General features: G+C 42.8%; 1 protein-coding gene across 1 annotated transcript in view; it reads left to right on the top strand.

The window, feature by feature from the left end:
* The first annotated feature begins 775 nt into the window (after positions 1-775).
* Positions 776-16,792, top strand: part of TES (testin LIM domain protein) — a 29,282-nt gene continuing 13,265 nt past the window's right edge. The window contains exons 1-2 of the mRNA XM_075493677.1: positions 776-923; positions 12,998-13,083. Of these exons, the coding sequence (XP_075349792.1) occupies positions 897-923; positions 12,998-13,083 (113 nt within the window). The 5' untranslated portion in view covers positions 776-896. The remainder of the gene's footprint in view (positions 924-12,997; positions 13,084-16,792) is intronic.

Below are 16,792 nucleotides of genomic sequence, written 5' to 3'. Positions count from 1 at the left end.
GGGGGACCGGGCTGGCCAGGTCAGCAGCGCGGCCCTGCCCCACCGGCCGCGCCGCCTGCCCCTGCCGCCGCGTCCGCCGGGGCCGGCGCAGAGCCCGCCCCCTGCACAGCAGCCCCTCTGCCCACCACCCCCTTTGCAAACGGGCACAGCCCGCGCTCCTCCGCCGCCTCAGCCCGGAGAGCCCGGCCCCAGCAGGGTGGCATTTCAACTGTTCTTACACAGATGTGCCCAGCCCCTCCCCGGCACAGCCCCAGCACCAGGCAGCCTCCTGGGCCGCCAGCAGGAAGGCGGAGGCTGCGACCCGGCCCCTGCGGGCACGGCACTGTCTACAAGTCGCTGAGGGAACCGCCTCGGCAAGGCGAGGACTCGCCCGCTCTCGCCTCCGCCTCCCACTCATGTCGATAAATCATTAGCGGCCGAGATTTTATTTTTTTTTCCCTCCTCCGGGAGGCACGGCGTTTCCAGGCGCCTGTACTCGAAGGTAAACCGCCGCGCCAGCAAATGCCTTCCCCATGACCGTATCCCCGCCAGGGACGGCTCCGAAGCCCTGCCCGCCGGCAGGCCCCCTCCGCTCCCCGCCCAGCCCCTGCGCTGCCGGCACCGGGCCGGGCAGGGCAGGGCAGGCGGGGCGGGCAGGGCGGCGCGGCGGCGGCGGGCGATTGGCTGGCGGGCGGCGGGCGGCCGGGCGGGGATTGGCTGCCGCCCTGCCTTTGTTCGGCGGCAGCCACTGCCGCAGGGCAGCGGAAGTTTGAGCGCGGCGGCGGCTGCAGGGGGTGGCGGCTGCCACCACCACCACCACCACCACCTCGCCTCCGCGCACCGCAGCCCGGCGTTGCCGGCCGGGAGCCGCCTCACGCCCCCCTCCGGAGCACGGCACGGCCCGGCCCGGCGGCAGCATGGACCTGGAGAGTAAAGTGAAAAAGGTAAGGTGGGGGCTGCCCGCCGAGTTACCTGCCCCGCCGGCCGGCGTCCCCCTCCCCAGGGAGTGGCGGCTGCGGACTGGCCTTGCCGCTGCAGCCCGCGGCGGGGGCTCCGCTGGAGCCGCGCCCTGAGCGCTGGGGTCGGCCGCGGAGAGGCGCGACCTCCCGGCGCCCTGCTCCTCTCCCTCGGGCTCCGTCGCCCCCTCTCAGAGGGTGAGGGGGGAAGGTGAGAGGCAGGGAGAGCCGCCTGCTGCCTCTGCTGCCTCGCCCTCGAGCGGAGCAAAAAACTTCTCCCCCGCTCCCGGCGCGGATTAAGAGGCTGCGGCTCGTTCTCCGGGTAGCCAAGCGGGTACCCCCGTCCTGTGTGCAAGCACTGCTGTCTTTTAAGTAAAAGCATGTGTCCCCCGAAGGAGCTGTGGTCTAGCAGTTGTGTTCAGGTGCGTGCTCTGTGTGTGTAGGTATGTGCGAAACCTAAATTTTGGTTTCATGCAAATTCTGGTTGGCACATGCAACCAGAATGCTGTTCATGGATATGCTGAAGATCGATTTCTGACCTTTGATGTCACTAGCCCATTACAAATGTGTTGTCAGTGTTTGGATGGATTACCCTCCTGAGACAGAAGCTTAGGGATTGGTTTTTTTAAGGCATATTGACTAGTTAGTTTGGAGTCAAACTGGCAAGCAGTGAAGGATAAGTAACAGAAAGTGATAAGTAATCCAATTGTATTAGATCTCTTTCCAAAACTCACTATTTAAAACTTAATATGTAAAACTGATTTCATGTGGGACGCACCTCTGAATCCTTGCTTCGAGTGTTTTTGCAAATTAAATTCAGCACTTAAGCAATGACTCTTTTAATAAGAACATCTTTATAGTACATGTTAAGAGGCTATTTGATAAAGGCAGAAGGAGCTTTGCATATGAAGATGGGTTAAATCTGTACATAACCCTCATTGGTATATCAAAACTAGTCTTTTGAAATGTACGTTGTATGGACATGCGTGGTATGTATTCCTGAATTGTTATATTTAAGGGTAGTAACTTGTTTTAAAGTATGCTTATGTGCTTTTGTATACCTGTATGCTTTTCCAACTTGCAGGCTAGTAACTGACCCAGATATGGAAGTAGTTGTGCAGCGTGGAAGGCTACCTGTTAAGTCAAGGCTGAATCCTATTGAAGCAGGTTAGCCTTGAGTTACAGCTTTCTCCGAGTGATGTCACCATGTGATGATGTCACCTGGATGAGGGTCCTGGTTTGGAGAAACTACATGTCTCATTCCTCAGTCAACATTAGGCTATCAGTGTATAGATGGGTGTAGCTAAGTACTGTCACTATCTTCAGAAGCTAGTCGTGTGCACAGGGTTGTCCCCTTTGTGTGACTGCTTGTATGTAATGAAAACAAGCTTCTTGAGTAGATTTGCTTATATTTTCTAAGTATGTTTTAAAACTTAAACTTGACGGCGTCACGGAGCTTGTTCACTGAAAGTTTTTTTTGAACTCCAGGAGGGGAGAGATGCATATTTATGCAAGATAGAGCATTCCTATTCAGAATTTCTTCATTTAAAGAGAAGATAAATATTCGCTGTGAAATACTGGTAACTGATAGTGGAGTCGTGGTTTCAGTGAACTTGTAGTTGCTGAACATCCTCTTTAAATTGCACAGTAATTACTGGGTAGTTGTGTGTGTTGTAAGTTTTATCTGACTATTTTTGTCATGCTTTTCTTTGGTCCTCTTTTACTCTTCTCCTTCATCAACTTCAAAGATTCCTGAAGACTTTTCTGAACCTGCTCAAACAGATGCAGAAGCTGGTGCCACAAAAGAAACCAGCAAAGCTCTGTTTGTAGAAAGTAATTTGTATTTTCTATTCTGTTCAGCTTTATTAATACAGCTAAGAGATGTTTATGATGTGAAGAACTTCATGTTTTCTCTGTTTCTACTATATGTATGTTCAGGAAACTACTTCTGTTCTTCCTCTGTCTCCCCTCCCATGTTCATATCTCGTCATCACCTTCTTTCTCTTTATAACTTGGGTGAAGCTCATTTCCCAAGAGAACAGACAGGGATCTGTGACAAGTCAATGCAGGGAGAACTGGGAAGCTTTGCTATGTACCAGTGTGTTTGGTACTAAATCCTTTTCTTTTTTGACTATTGACATTTACTTAATCAAAACTTCTTCAGGTCTTGTACACTGCAATGAATGAATAACAGTTCACATCAACTCTGCAAAGGTTGCAGGTCTTCAATCTCTCCATCCTTTAATTCCTATTCTCAACCTGTTTGTTTCCTTTTAATTCTGTCTCTTTGCCAATTTCCCTCTTTCTTGAAAGGTGGAAGAACATTCTGGGAAGTTTCCAGTCAAGTTTATCAAAACCAGTAAACCACTTGGCCATTAAGAGAAACTTGCCTTTAGGTGGAGATGGCCCTATCAGATTTGTAGTCCATCAGCAGTAATGGATTACTTAACCACACATTGTGGTTCTCACCCTGTCTTTGTCCTGCACCCTGGGTCAAAGTAATGTGAATCATTTCACAAAATCTGCTTGCTACCTTATGTTAACTTTTTATTTTCTAGTGACTTGTACCTATTTACTGCCTGGCAAATGAAGGTAAATGTTAGGGACTAATGAGTGGCTGACCTGCCTGTTGGGTAGAAGTTCCAAGAAGACTGAGCAGAAGAAAGCAGGAATTGCCACGTTGTCCCCAAATAAGTTGCCATTCCCTTACTCTTCTGAACTCAAAGTCTGAGTTTAGAAGTTGGCTGTTCTGTAAGCCTGGTGTTCCACAGAGCAGAGGGAAATGAATGCCCAGTGGAGCAGGGTGTGGTGTGGGGGCTCGGATACCCAGCTGATACTGTAAAAGAACAACATTTTTCCCCCCACCCACAACTGCTAATGTGTAACTGCACAGGGTGATATAATGGGGCTGTTTTCTACTTCTAGAAAACTCAAGAGATAAAGTTTCCCAGGTGACATTTCTAAGACTTCTCCAAGTGTCAGTAGTCCATGAGTCTGTTCTTCAGTTGTGAGCTTCTGCATTGTCTCTTTGGAAAGCTGCTGTTGGCTTTCAAAGGCTGGTACTGTACTAGAGAAAAACGTGCACGTATACGTGAATAGTGCATTTATATCTATGTGTCTGGGTTTGTATGAAGAGAAAGGACACTTCTGAACTGGCTTAGGAAAGACTGTTTTCAGTGTTGATATCTTTTTTTTTTTTTTTTTTTTTTTCCCCCCAAATTTAACAGTTCTAGCACAGTTCATGTGACAGGAATTGCCTCCCCTCCAGTACAAGCCCACTAGGACTGAAACAGCCTACCTGTCCTTCAGCAGGAAGAACTACTGTCCCACCTGCCACAATTTCAAGCCCATCCTTTTAGCAGCAAATAGCTTATATATTTGCTGTCTTGTAAGAGAAAACCACAGTTTGCAAGAAACACAAATTTCACACTGAATTTTCAGCACTGAGAATATATGCACAACATGTATATATATATATGGAATAATGTGTAACTTTTTTGCAGTCAGGTCACCATGCTTCTTAAAAACATAAAATAACTCTGGCGTATATCTGGCAGTGTGGGAAAATATAGTTGCATGACAGTCTTTTTAGCTACAATGTAAACCCCAAGTCCAATTCCTTACTGTCTGTTATACTCTCCCTCTAAAGGGGATGAGGAGTTTAAGGCTGACTGTACAGTTTTCTCCTTTTTCTTGGGAGGAATTGGATTTGCTGTTGCATTTGAGGATCATGAAGATAGCTTTGTATATAAAAAGAGATTGCACAACAGAGCTGAAGCCTAAAAACAGTAGCTCCAGCTTGAAAAGCACTTGTGCAACAAACAGACCACTATTTCTCCCAAATACAATATGTGCTGTGTTCTCAAACCTTGCTTTGAGGGTATAGGAAAAATGAAGATTTAGTGCTTTTTGTTGAAGACCCTGTTGGAACAAAGTTATGCTAGTCTGGATTCCTGCCCTGTCTGTCACCTCCCTGAACTTTGTAAAATGAATCAGCAGGTCGTGGTCCTGCTTTGCAGTCCTGCTGGCAGCATCATCTTGTGCTTCACTAGAGAAAAGAATCTGGCAGCGAGTCTGCTGGGTATAAGCTTTCACAGTATAATACTTCCTTTATGAAAGGAACTTTGATTGCAGTGGTGAAGGGGCAGGGGAGTTTTTTGGGAGAAGAGGTGAAACTTCTCGAATGTGGAATGTCTGCCTAGTTTTTCTATGGGTGTGAGACTCGGTTGTTCTGTTACAGTGGGAAACCAAACATAGAGTGCTTTAGACATCGTTAAGTCAACAACTGTAATGGTCTTTGATAAATGCATGGTGAGTAAAATATGTATAGGGGCAAAGTCAACTTTCTCGTGTTTTGCAAAGTATGATTTAGTACTATCTGCTGGCTGTGCTTCCTGTTGATGTTACTGTTTGTTTTGGTGTTTGTTCCTACCATGGAAACCCACGATAGTAGAGCGCTTTTGCTGTTCCTTATGTATAGTACGATCAAGGAAATACAAATCTATTCATGGGTGAGTTTTGCCCGCAAGAAGTATGAAAACAAGCATGGAGATGAGAGGTACTACTTCAGTTTTGTTAACAAGGAGACCGAGTAACTGCTTCCTGCATGTGTGGTGGTGGGATTTTTCCTTTCAAAATATTGATGTGAGTTGTTTTCTGGAACACCTGTCTGAAGGCACACCCCTAGTTACTTTTTGTCTGTCATTCCTGGATATCAGCTTGGCAAAGATGGCAAGGCTAAATTAAACTTTTTTGACTTTTTTTATTTTGGTGAAAGTACTCCCCAGCTGTTTGACCTTAAAATATCATTAAATGCCTGAATAGCAAGCCAAGAATCTCCATGGATGCAGACTGCATGACTTCTAAGATTAGGTGAAACTTTCTTTGATATGCATAATTTATGTACCAACTATTAAACAGTGAGATGGAAAACTAACTAACTTTAACTTAAAAGTATTCTGTCATTAAAGGCACAAATATCTGTTTCTGCAAGTGTTCCTGGAAATGGAAGAAATGTTTTTCCTTTCCTCTAAGTAAAATAATAATAATGGTGAGTAGCAATGGTGAAGGAAACTTTATTGGTAAAAATTGTTTGAAACCACTTTTTTTTTCTACCTCGAGCAAGTATACGGAACAATTCTTGCAAGTGAATGGCTTCCTCCTAGCAGATACCAAGTTTACACATGTAATGGGATGAATGTAAATATATATATTGTGCTGTAGTTAACTATATTTTTATAATCTGTTTTAAATAGATATAGATGTTTGGAGTGTATATCTAATATACATACACGCATATATTTATGTTTTATATAGGGTGTATATGTAAAAAAAACCCCTAATACATACTTTCCACTAATGCGAAGAGTTGGTGAGGTTCTTCTACGTGCTGGAGACCTGCAGGAATAGTAGGGCTGTGAAGATGAGATCTTGTCACGCCTGTTATCTAGGATCTTAGACTTGGTCAAATGAATAGGGTCAAGCGTCAAGGGAGTAAGGAGGCCTCTGTCATGACAATTCCAGATTACATCAGATGTAACTGTACTCTGGTACTGCTGTACGTGTGTTTCTGGTCTCTTTGTTTTTAAAGTCTGCCTAATCCTTCCTTTGTATCTTGTTTTCAGTCTGAGGCTGTCTAGCTGCAGCTTCTAAAAGCACTGGCTGAAAAAAAACATGCACTTTTCTGCATGACTAAAGTTCCTAATAAGTAAATATGTAGACTTCCATGTCTGCTTCTGAAAACCTAATGTTAGAAGATGCAACTGGTGCTGATGTCAAAACAAAATACACAAGTATTGTGAAAATGCCTCTGCAGCATTGGGTGATGGATAGTGCTGTATTGGAGGCTTACAGACAGTGTTATAGCGTGTCAACTGCATCCAAACTTAGCTAGCATAATACTGGACTTTGTGAATAAACACCACTTGTTTTCTGTCCAGCTGAGATCTTTAATAGCTGTTAGTCTTTTGACAGTAGACTGTATAGCAGTGTCTTGAAAATTTATATTTTAAGCTGTCTGATATTTAGTTGAAGACATCACAATAAAATAAATTCTTAGTACTTCTGTACTATCATAGGCTGCTGCAGCTCCTTGACTTATTCTTCTGCCCAGATCATCTTTCAAATATTTTTCTTGGATGCAACCACTTTTTGGCATCCTTCTTTCTGTGCAAATGGACTTCCTTACCCAAGCTTCTACATCTTAATCCCAGTCAACTTTTCCCTAAATCGAAATGCATGTTTAAAAAAAGCTAGGACAGACTGTCCATCAATTTTAATGGACATGTTAAATAATAACAAATATAGAGTGGTCTGTGGGATAGTGCTTTTCGGTACAGATGAAACTTTTTTCTCTTTCCTCATATAGTGTCTGTAGTCTTATAAGAGCATTGTCTAGATATAATCATGTCTTTTGTGTGTGGGTTTTTTTTTCATTCTGGAATCATAAGAAATAACATAACTGTTCTGGTTTTTAACGTTTAAATGCTGTAACCTATTTTAATTTCCAGTTTGTTGTGTTTCCCTACTAGAGAAGACTTCTGCTGGTACAGACAGTGATACCAGATCAGGTCTCAGCAATAAAGCATGCACAGCACATGAGATTTCTGATGTGTCTTGTTCTCACTTTTTTTTTTTTTTTTGCATACCTGGCTTTACCTTGACTTCTTTGGAAGTTCCTAAGATACATTAGGATATGCCAGAAATCCATTCTGTTGTGCTATGCAGGTCTTTTTCTCAAGCCTACATTGGAAATGGGAAACAGTATCACTTGATGTGGCCCCTGAAATATCCAAATGGATCAATAGTTAGGTAATCGTCAAACCAGAAGATCCCTGGGATTTTATGCTAAATCCAAGAATAGCTTTAGCATCCCTTCTGCCCTTGAAGCACTCAAGGGCACAGGAGAAAAATCTGCAAAAAGGACAGTGAAGAGGATTTAAGTCTGTTCTGGGACTCACTGTTAATTATTGCAGCCCACTAATGACAAATTTCTCGCTGTATAGCCACAACTCTTCAAATTCTGGAGAGGTCTCAAACAATGGAATGACTTCTGGTCTTCTGCAGAGACTAAGTACCGGTACTGTGTCTTACTGTCTGGGGCAAGGTGAAAGAATAACGCAGCTCACCTGTCTGGTGGTACAGGAGTCCCCTCGGGGGGAGGAAGGAAAAGGAGCCAAGACCCGAGTTAGCTCGGGTCTTTTGGTGGGACAAGAAGTAAAAGAAATCTTGTGGGAGGCAGACCTAGAAATGCCAAGTGGAGCGTCGGCATTTTGTTACGGGTTCCTCTTTTACCTTTTTCTTTACCACTGCACCCCAGGGGCTCCTTTGTAAAGGGACAGGCAGATTGGAGCAGCTAGTTTTGAGGGCTGTATTTGTGCAGGGTGTCATGACTATTAAATGGCAACTATTAAAATAATTAAAGACTTCCAGTGGAACTCTGTCAGGATAGTCTTCATATTGTTTGTGTCCAGCTGCTTAGTGGGAGGGAATAGAAAAGACAGAATCGGACTCTAGTCGTGGTACAGTGATAATATGAGAGACAGCGGGCAGAAGCTGCAATGTGAGAAATTCTGCTTAAACATATAGATGTTCTCTCCTCTGTGTGGTCCAATGTTGTAATAGGCTGTTGAATCTGCATCTGGACAAGGCCCTGGGCAAATCTGATTTCGTTGCACTTGTTCTTTGTGGGCATTTGGGTGACCTCCAGAGAGCCCTTTCAACTTAAAATAATATATGCTTATTAAAAGCAAGTAGAGGCAAGCTTTAAAAACTACTGCTCTGTCTTATGCTTTAATTCATCTCGGATTTCTTAGGGCTTATCTTTGTTTTTCTTGTAACCATCAACAATAATCTTGTTCTGTGACATTACACTTTAACTATTAAAAACCTAATCCTCCATTCATCACAACATTATTTTTTTTACCAGCGCTGTGAGCTGTAGCACAGTTCATTCCACATAGGAACAAACTTGTTAAACTTATCCATATTTTACCACATAAGAGAAACTGTAGCTGACAAAATACTGTATTGGCCTGCAGACTAACCTGGCCATCTACCTCTACATGCATAATCTATTTGGGTCCACGATTTATTTTTTTAATAGCATCCCATGTGGGGAGATGTTTTGTCTGATGGTCTGTGAAATATGCTGTATTTACAGAATACAAATTCTGAAATGAGTATTCTAAAATTGCAACAAAGCAGGACTTCAACATTTGCTGGCAGGTTTAAATTAAGATGAGGGAGACACAGGATTTGTTGTACTTTCATTTTTGGTCATGTTCAATAAATTTAACAATAAACCCTTCTGATAAGCCTATTTCTAGAAACTGCTGTGTTTCTCTTGCCCATCTGAACAAACTATTAGACACTTGAATTGGACCATTTGGGTTTTTAAGATGACAGTAAGCTTCTGCACATGGCTCCTTAATGTAAAGATAGCTAACTTTTGACACTGGATTCCAGTCTGAACTGAAATGGGGCAGTCTTTCACTAATTCTCACGAAGCTGTAACCATTTAAAATTATTTGCCCTTGAGGACTATTTAATCTTGAAAGCAGCATGCAATGGATGATCTCAATCATTTATATCATCTTCCGTACTCAGACTATTTAAATCTGTATTGGGTATGTTAGTAATACCAGATGGTTTTGGATAGCTTTTCCTGTAAAATGAAAATTAATGGCAGTAGGAAGGCAGGAACCTTCTTCTGGCAGTATTTCAGCTGACCTATCTGTGCCACTTCTTCCCATAACTCCATTTATGGGGAACACAGATTCCCTCCTGTTCTGAGGCATGCGTTCCTGCTCCAGTGTGTGCTCAGCCTGCTCTGTATCTCCGGGTGCTCCAACACGGAGCTGGCTGCGTCCTTTGGAGTGCTTAAACATAGGCGACAGCAGTGAAGAAGCACACTGCAGCTTTAGGCTCTCTCAATTTCCCAAATTACAGCGGACTTTGCTGCTGATGAGGAAACAGTCACTTCTGAGTCTTCCTTACCAGTGGAACAGGTCCTGCTACAGTGCTGCAGAGGAATATATGACATGCACTGACTTAGACAGTACACAGTGCTTTTGCGTTTGACTATTGTTATTTTATATCTTTATTTTTGGCAAGCAGCCACGTAGTTTCTCTGTTAGAACAAAGGTAGAGGCTGTGCGCGCATCTGGAATCGTGTCTAATTCGGTTCTCAGTGTGCCCCTTAGTTTTGAGCTAAACCTTTTCCATAAGGTGACCAGACATTGCATATAGAAAGGTCATGCCCCTCTTTCTTTTTTTGCAGCAAACCGAGAAATACATTTCAAAACAAGTCTATCTTGTTTGCTAATTCAGTTTATTTGCCTCAAGCTGCATAAGCATTTACTTAATGATGTGCTCTTTATTACTGGGGAGGGAATGTGGAATCCTGTATTTCCAAAGAAATCTGCACTGAGACTGCTGGTTGTGAAGATGAAGTAGGCTGGCTGGTTGTTGTCTATTTAGTCTGGAGAGGGAGTATGTTTTGGATGGAATGTTTAGACAGCAGATATTTCCTTTCCTTAATTTGCTTCTGGAGATGTATTTTTAGCTTAAAAAAAGCCCTTACATGTTAGGAGGCTTGGAAACTATATATTAAAAAATTGCAAAAAACATTTTCATCTTCTTACTTGCATTTCAGATTTTGTTTTGGGAATTCTTGAAATGTTAAGGCTATTTCTGTGTGTACAATAGCACTCTATACACAAGTGATCCTAGATTTCTAAGCCTTCTAATTACAACACTAATACAATTATCATTATTCCCCTTTCTCCCCCTTCCCCTCTTTTTAAAGGAGGGGAGAGCCCAAGCTTAAAGAAGTAATGCCAGGTTGTAGCTGAAGTAGCAGCTAGAGAGAATGGGTTAATGTTGGCGTTGCTTTTTTTTTTTTTTGGGGGGTGGGGGGGGTGGTAGGGCAGTGCAAGCATGTTTTAAGTTTAACAGCTTTTTAGGGAGAATGGTTTTAAAAACCAACCAAAAAAAGCCAAACAACCAACCCCAAACAAAACCCAACCTGTGCTGAAAAAGCAATTCTTTTGTGTTGCTTTAGCTTCCTCTTTCTCTTTAGAGAACATCCTGGCCAACATTTTGTTCTCTTCCTGTGTGACTTGACAAGAGGCCTCAGTTGTTTTCTGATATACGGTGTGTGTGCATGAGGTACAGTGTATGTATGGCGGAGCTCTGGATTCCAGATGAGAAGACCCCTGTAAACACCCATCTTCAGTGGAGATGAACTTTTATTAACCCGTTAGCTTTATATATCCAACATAGACAAAAATGTAGTTGATGAAAGAGAACTTAATCTTTAAAGTTATGTTTATTTTAGATGTCTACTGGTCTGGCTTCAGGTTCACGCCTATAACACATGAACTTCTTGAGCCGTTAGGCTGATAAAGATGTCACCGCGATCACAGCAAGCTTGTATTTCTTCTTCCAGATAAGGAAGGAAGAAATAATTTCATGTCCTTCTGTCCATCCCTGCAGTTGCAAGCAGTAGCTTAATAGCTGCCAAAGTATTTCTTCTCTTTAAATAGACCATAACCTGCAGGAAAGTTTTGTAATTTCCTCAGGGATGTCTAATGACTCTAGAGGCAGTGATCCTTCAAACTATAAAATAACTGAAAATATAGTATTCCCTGCATCTTATCGTGTTCTGTATTGAGCAAGTGGTTTGTGAATAATCTGTTCCTTCATTTTGGACAGAAACAAGTTGGAAGTTGAGAGCTGTTTATATCCTTGTATGTACGACAGCAGCGGTATGACTTCTCAGAGTAAATCGCAAACTTCTTGAGTAATAAAACTGTAGCGCCATGTCTAATTAACCCTGGCATTGTATTGTTGTTGCCAGAACTAAGATTAGTACCAGAACTTGTCAGCTCTAGCTCACTTCCCATTCATGGTAAAAGCGAAACTGGAGGTGAGCCGTCTCCTTTGCGATGGCCATCCCTCCCACTGCATCTGCCTGCAGCTAACTGGGAGTGCTCCTCACACTGCTGGGGCGGTGGGTGGGAGTGTGGGGATGGGTTCCCCTCTGCATGGTGGGCGTGAGCCTGCACACCCAACCGTGGCCACAGTTCCATGGTCCTTCATCCGTCTGATGTAAGAGCAATGTTCCCCAAAGGTTTACAGAGCTGGAGTGGGGCGTTTTAAATTTACTGTGTTATATGAATGCATAAGTGATGGTGCTTGGTGTCTATTTTTCACCTTGAACTTCCAGTGGCTGTTACTCAGTTAATTGCTGATGTGTTGATATGTTGTGTGAATACCTGGCCTTTACTCTGTGCTGGTTTATATATTTTCTCATATTTCCTCTGCATTATAAATTGGTCGTCTGTCCTTTTAATCTTTTCACAGTGAAAACCCTTTGCATATCGCTTATGGTCATTGCTTTCGTAAACTGTGCTGTTTCTTTTTCTCCTTGGAAAGTAAGCCAGTGTTAGTCCAGCTGAAACATAATTGTAAAGGGTATGTTCTGCTCTCGATCACTATCAGAGCAGTCTCTAATATACTCGGGAATTAGACAAATCACTTAGATGTTTTCTTTATTCCTATCAGATGCCCAGGTTAGTGCATATGAATGTGGGATCTGTTTATTTCTTGATCTCCTGTATTTTGCCAAGTCATATACTGCAAATTACTTTGTCCTGACAGCTGGATTAAATGTCCTTTGAGGTTTTATGGCCTCACTCGCTGTGGTTTCACAGCCACAGGCCTAAGGAAGGGCTGTAAAGAATCTGCTGCTTCCCTTGTGTGAAGCTTGCAGAGCAAGCTGGGCTAGGGAGACAAGTCACCAGAAAAATACTTGGTTTTGGCTAAGGCTGACTTTCTGCCTGCTAGCTCAACCCTATGAATAAGCTTGTGCGAACACTGTCACTTATGTACCTACAATAGAAAGGTGAGTGGACCCCAGAATACTGTCCTGATGTCGGCCTAGTCAAATGTTTAATATTTTGCTTTAGTTGTGGATTGTACGTTATAAATGCAGCAGTAAGATCATTCATGCAGTGTATTTCTGGAAGCTGACTGTAGTCATCTTGCTCTGTACACAGATGGGCTTGGGCCATGAGCAAGGATTTGGTGCCCCCTGCTTAAAATGCAAGGATAAGTGTGAAGGATTTGAGCTTCATTTCTGGAGGTAAGTGACACCAGATGTCTCAAGCTGTGACTCGGCACTGCAGATCTTGGCACGTGTATACTGCTTTTGTTCTCCCTTTCAATTAAACTATTCAGGTGCTTTAAAGAAGCTGTGTCTAAGTTCAGGGCCAGGGCTTCTCAGCTGCATTACAACAGTGTTTAAGTATGTAATCACTTACGAACATACATTTCATCTGCACTGAAGTCAATGGTAGTACTTCTACTGAAGCATTTGCTTAATAAACAGTTGAAGTAGGTTTGTAAAAACACCTCTATCCCTACAGTAAGAGAGATGACAGGGAAGAAGTGTGCTTTATCTGAGTAACAAAATGCTTTCCCAGCTCCTGACCAAATACATAAGCTTTGATCTGAGATTTTAGGTAAAATTCTTATCTATGTTGAAAAGATGCTGAAACTTTGTATACATCTACAAATGACTTATAGGGGGAAGAAGTGTCATAATTCAAGTAAATTAGATAGTACTTGGCCTTGGATGATGCACTGTTCCTAAACTAGTAAGAGCTGATGAGCTGATAATAGCTGCGGTAAATAGGCTGTTATAGTCTATGCCATTACTTCTGCAGAAATGTTGTATTCCCTTAAGATGTTTCTTGTCTTACTGAAACCTTAAAGTATATGTCTAGCTAGCTCAGTTCACTGATTATACTGGGTGTGCTTTAAGATATAGCTTAGTGATTCTGATTTATTAAAAATAAAAATCCCTCTTAAAGGGAACAGCCTGCAAAGGACATAAAAAATAAACAGTTGTTAGCAGCACTAGCACATGCTAGCAGTGACAACAATTACATTTTACCAGTGCTGTTTAGCTATAGTCATAACTGTACCTGAAGTAGGGTTTTATTTTGTGGGTTTTTTTTAAGGTAGTCTTTACATCCCAGCCACAGTGGCATCGGGTGTGGATAAGGCCTAAGAGATTTTACATCTTTACCTAAGTAAGCGTTTGACTGCAGCTGAGACTCAATTTAGAAAATAACCAGAGAAACAGACCGTAGCAAAAACTTGCTATAAGTTGATGAGGATCTAGCTTTTCAGTTATGTATCTGCAATATGTAACTATAGAAACAACTTACAAATAATGACATGCAGCAAGAAGTGGTAATACACTAGTAAACAAACATGATCCTCTAAAGATAGAGGAAATTATTAATTTATGGAAAGACTTTTTCAATATGCCCTCAGTCACTGAGGGGACTCATGTAGAGGTACTAGAAAAATAGAACACAATTAACGTGTAGGTAATTCAATAAAACAGAATAAAAATTTTTGCAGGAGTGAGTAGTGTTGTTTATCCATGGTTAGATGAGAAATTATGTCACTTCCTGCTTGAGAGAAAGATCTTTGTTTAGAGCCAGTGTGGGGAAATCACAAGTCGGGGAGAAAAAAGGACTAGGCCAGTTAACTTTTTCTCAACTCTTCCTTTTTACCCTCTTTCTTAGTTCCTATTATTAAGAGACCTTGTAATTCCTAGCTTATTCTTAAACAGGGAAGAATTTGGGATAAAAAGATACAAAATGTCTAGAGTTATTTAATCATGTAATAGCATGTTTACAGAGCTAGAATGTGTCTGCTTCTGTGTGTGTATTTGGAGGTTTTTGTGTGTGGTTTTGTTTATACACATTTCACTATGTTCTTGTGGTTAGGGCTTATTGTGCCAGGTCCTGAATACATAGCTTGTCAGAATTGCTTGTCAGAGCACTCTGTCCTAGAAAGCAAGAGCTTGTAGACAGCACTGGATTAAAAAGCAAGAAAGAAAAAGACATAAAAACAGCAGATCTTTAGTTAAGGTTTAATTTGGAAATCTAATCTATATAGGATAGGCCAGGTAGATAAGGTTGCTGGAAGTAGTCTGAGAAGCCTCTTCTTGGTGTCAGACAAATGTGGCTCATACCTCTGAAGCAGTTGAAAAGTTAGCCATTGAGGCAATTCAAGAATGGCTTAGAAAATAGCTGTTTCTCCAGCGGAGCCGGTACTGCAGACAGGAGGGGTGTGAATGTGAAGTCTGAAGTCAGTCTTGTGTAAACAGTTTTCAAAGGAAAAAATGTATTAATATGTTTTGCATGATACAGAGATTTTGGGATTCCACCACTTGAACAGAAAGGGATGGATCCCTAATACCTGTTCACTTAGTCATGTTAGCCTTAAAATCTGAAACTCTGTTTTAAGTAGAAGCAAACTATAGCAGAAGTGGACAGAATATAGTCTCTATAATGTGAATGATCAGGAGCAGTTCAAGTGTAATCACTAACTTCACTATGGTGTCTCTGTAAAAGATAGGTGTTGAAGTAGGGATTGTAGTTAGAGAAACTGTTACAAGTTGGGAAGAATAACTGTGGTGGGCTGACTCCAGCCAGCAGCCAAGCACCCACGCAGCTGCTCGCTCCCTGACCCTCACAGCAGGGTGGGGGAGAGAAAAGGGAGAATAAAAGTGAGAAAACTCATGGGTCGAAATAAAGTCAGTTTAACAGGTGAAGGAAAGAGGAGGAAAAAGCCCAAGTGATGCAAAGGCAGTCCCTCGCCATGTCCCACCAACAGACTGATGCCCAGCCAGTCTCCAAGCAATGGCTACTTTGGAAGTCAGAAACCCTGCCTTCTTCATCCTCTACCCCTGTCTTATTGCTTAGCATGACATGACATGGTATGGAGTATCTCTGTGGCCAGTTTGAGTCAGCTGTGCCCCCTCCCAGCTTCTTGGCCACCCCTAGCTTACTTGCCGAGGTGGGGATAGAGTCCAAAAAAGAGTAAGCCCTGACACGGTGCAAGCGCTGCTCAGCAAAAGGAAGTGCTATCAACGCTGTTTTAGCCACACATCCAAGACACAGCACCATACGGGCACTGAAGAAAGGTACCTGCATGCCAGCTGGGCACTGAAGAAAGGTACCTGCATGCCAGCTGGACCCAGTACGGTAAGTGAGGCAGTAGTTGTGTTTGCAGCATGGGCAGGCTGCAGTCCTTGCTGTGGTCTGTGTAAGGGTGACACTGCCCTCTCCTGGGTGGAGCTGAGGAGCTTCAGCAGATCACGTAATTCTTGTTCCCTGGTCAGATACATGAAAACTCTGGCGTACCTCAAAGAGCTAGGTGTAATTTCTCTGTGTGTTTCTGCACAGAAGAGCCTCAATTCTGCCTTTGGGGAGTCAGATTGGAAAGTGCGCAAAAAAATTCCAAGTATACCTCTCTGGTAGCAGGGTATTACATGGAGTTGGTACACCATTCTTCCTCTATACCGCGAGCATTTGGAAGATACCTTTTCTGGGGTGGCAAGTGCTCTTTAGGCGCTTTGTGGTATAATTCTTGGCACAGTGCGTGGGATGGTTATACAGGTGCCGAACTATTAATTTGGGCTAGTACAGAAATGGTGGTGAACAAAGCCCTTAGTAAAATTTGTTCCTAAACTTTGAAGTTCTGAAAGCCTCAGGGTTGTGAGCCGAACACAAAATGAATACGAGAGCCACAGTCTACAACGGTAGCTGAATGCTGAACAATTACCTGCCTTATAGTGTGTAAACAGCTTTTGCATTTAAAGTTGTCCCCAGAATCATGCTTCTGTCTAAGTGTAGCAGCAGCAGTGGGCAGGGTCTTCTCAGTTCAGATGTTAGACTTCTTTCAGACTGCAAAACTGCCCCTGCAAAATTAGCAGGGTAGGCAGGCTGTAAGAGACTGCTAGTCTGATAAATGTTTGCTCTTAGGGAATG

Source organism: Mycteria americana, chromosome 1 (assembly GCF_035582795.1).
Source record: "Mycteria americana isolate JAX WOST 10 ecotype Jacksonville Zoo and Gardens chromosome 1, USCA_MyAme_1.0, whole genome shotgun sequence".
Lineage (NCBI taxonomy): Eukaryota > Metazoa > Chordata > Aves > Ciconiiformes > Ciconiidae > Mycteria > Mycteria americana.
This window is presented reverse-complemented; position numbering and strand designations above follow the sequence as displayed.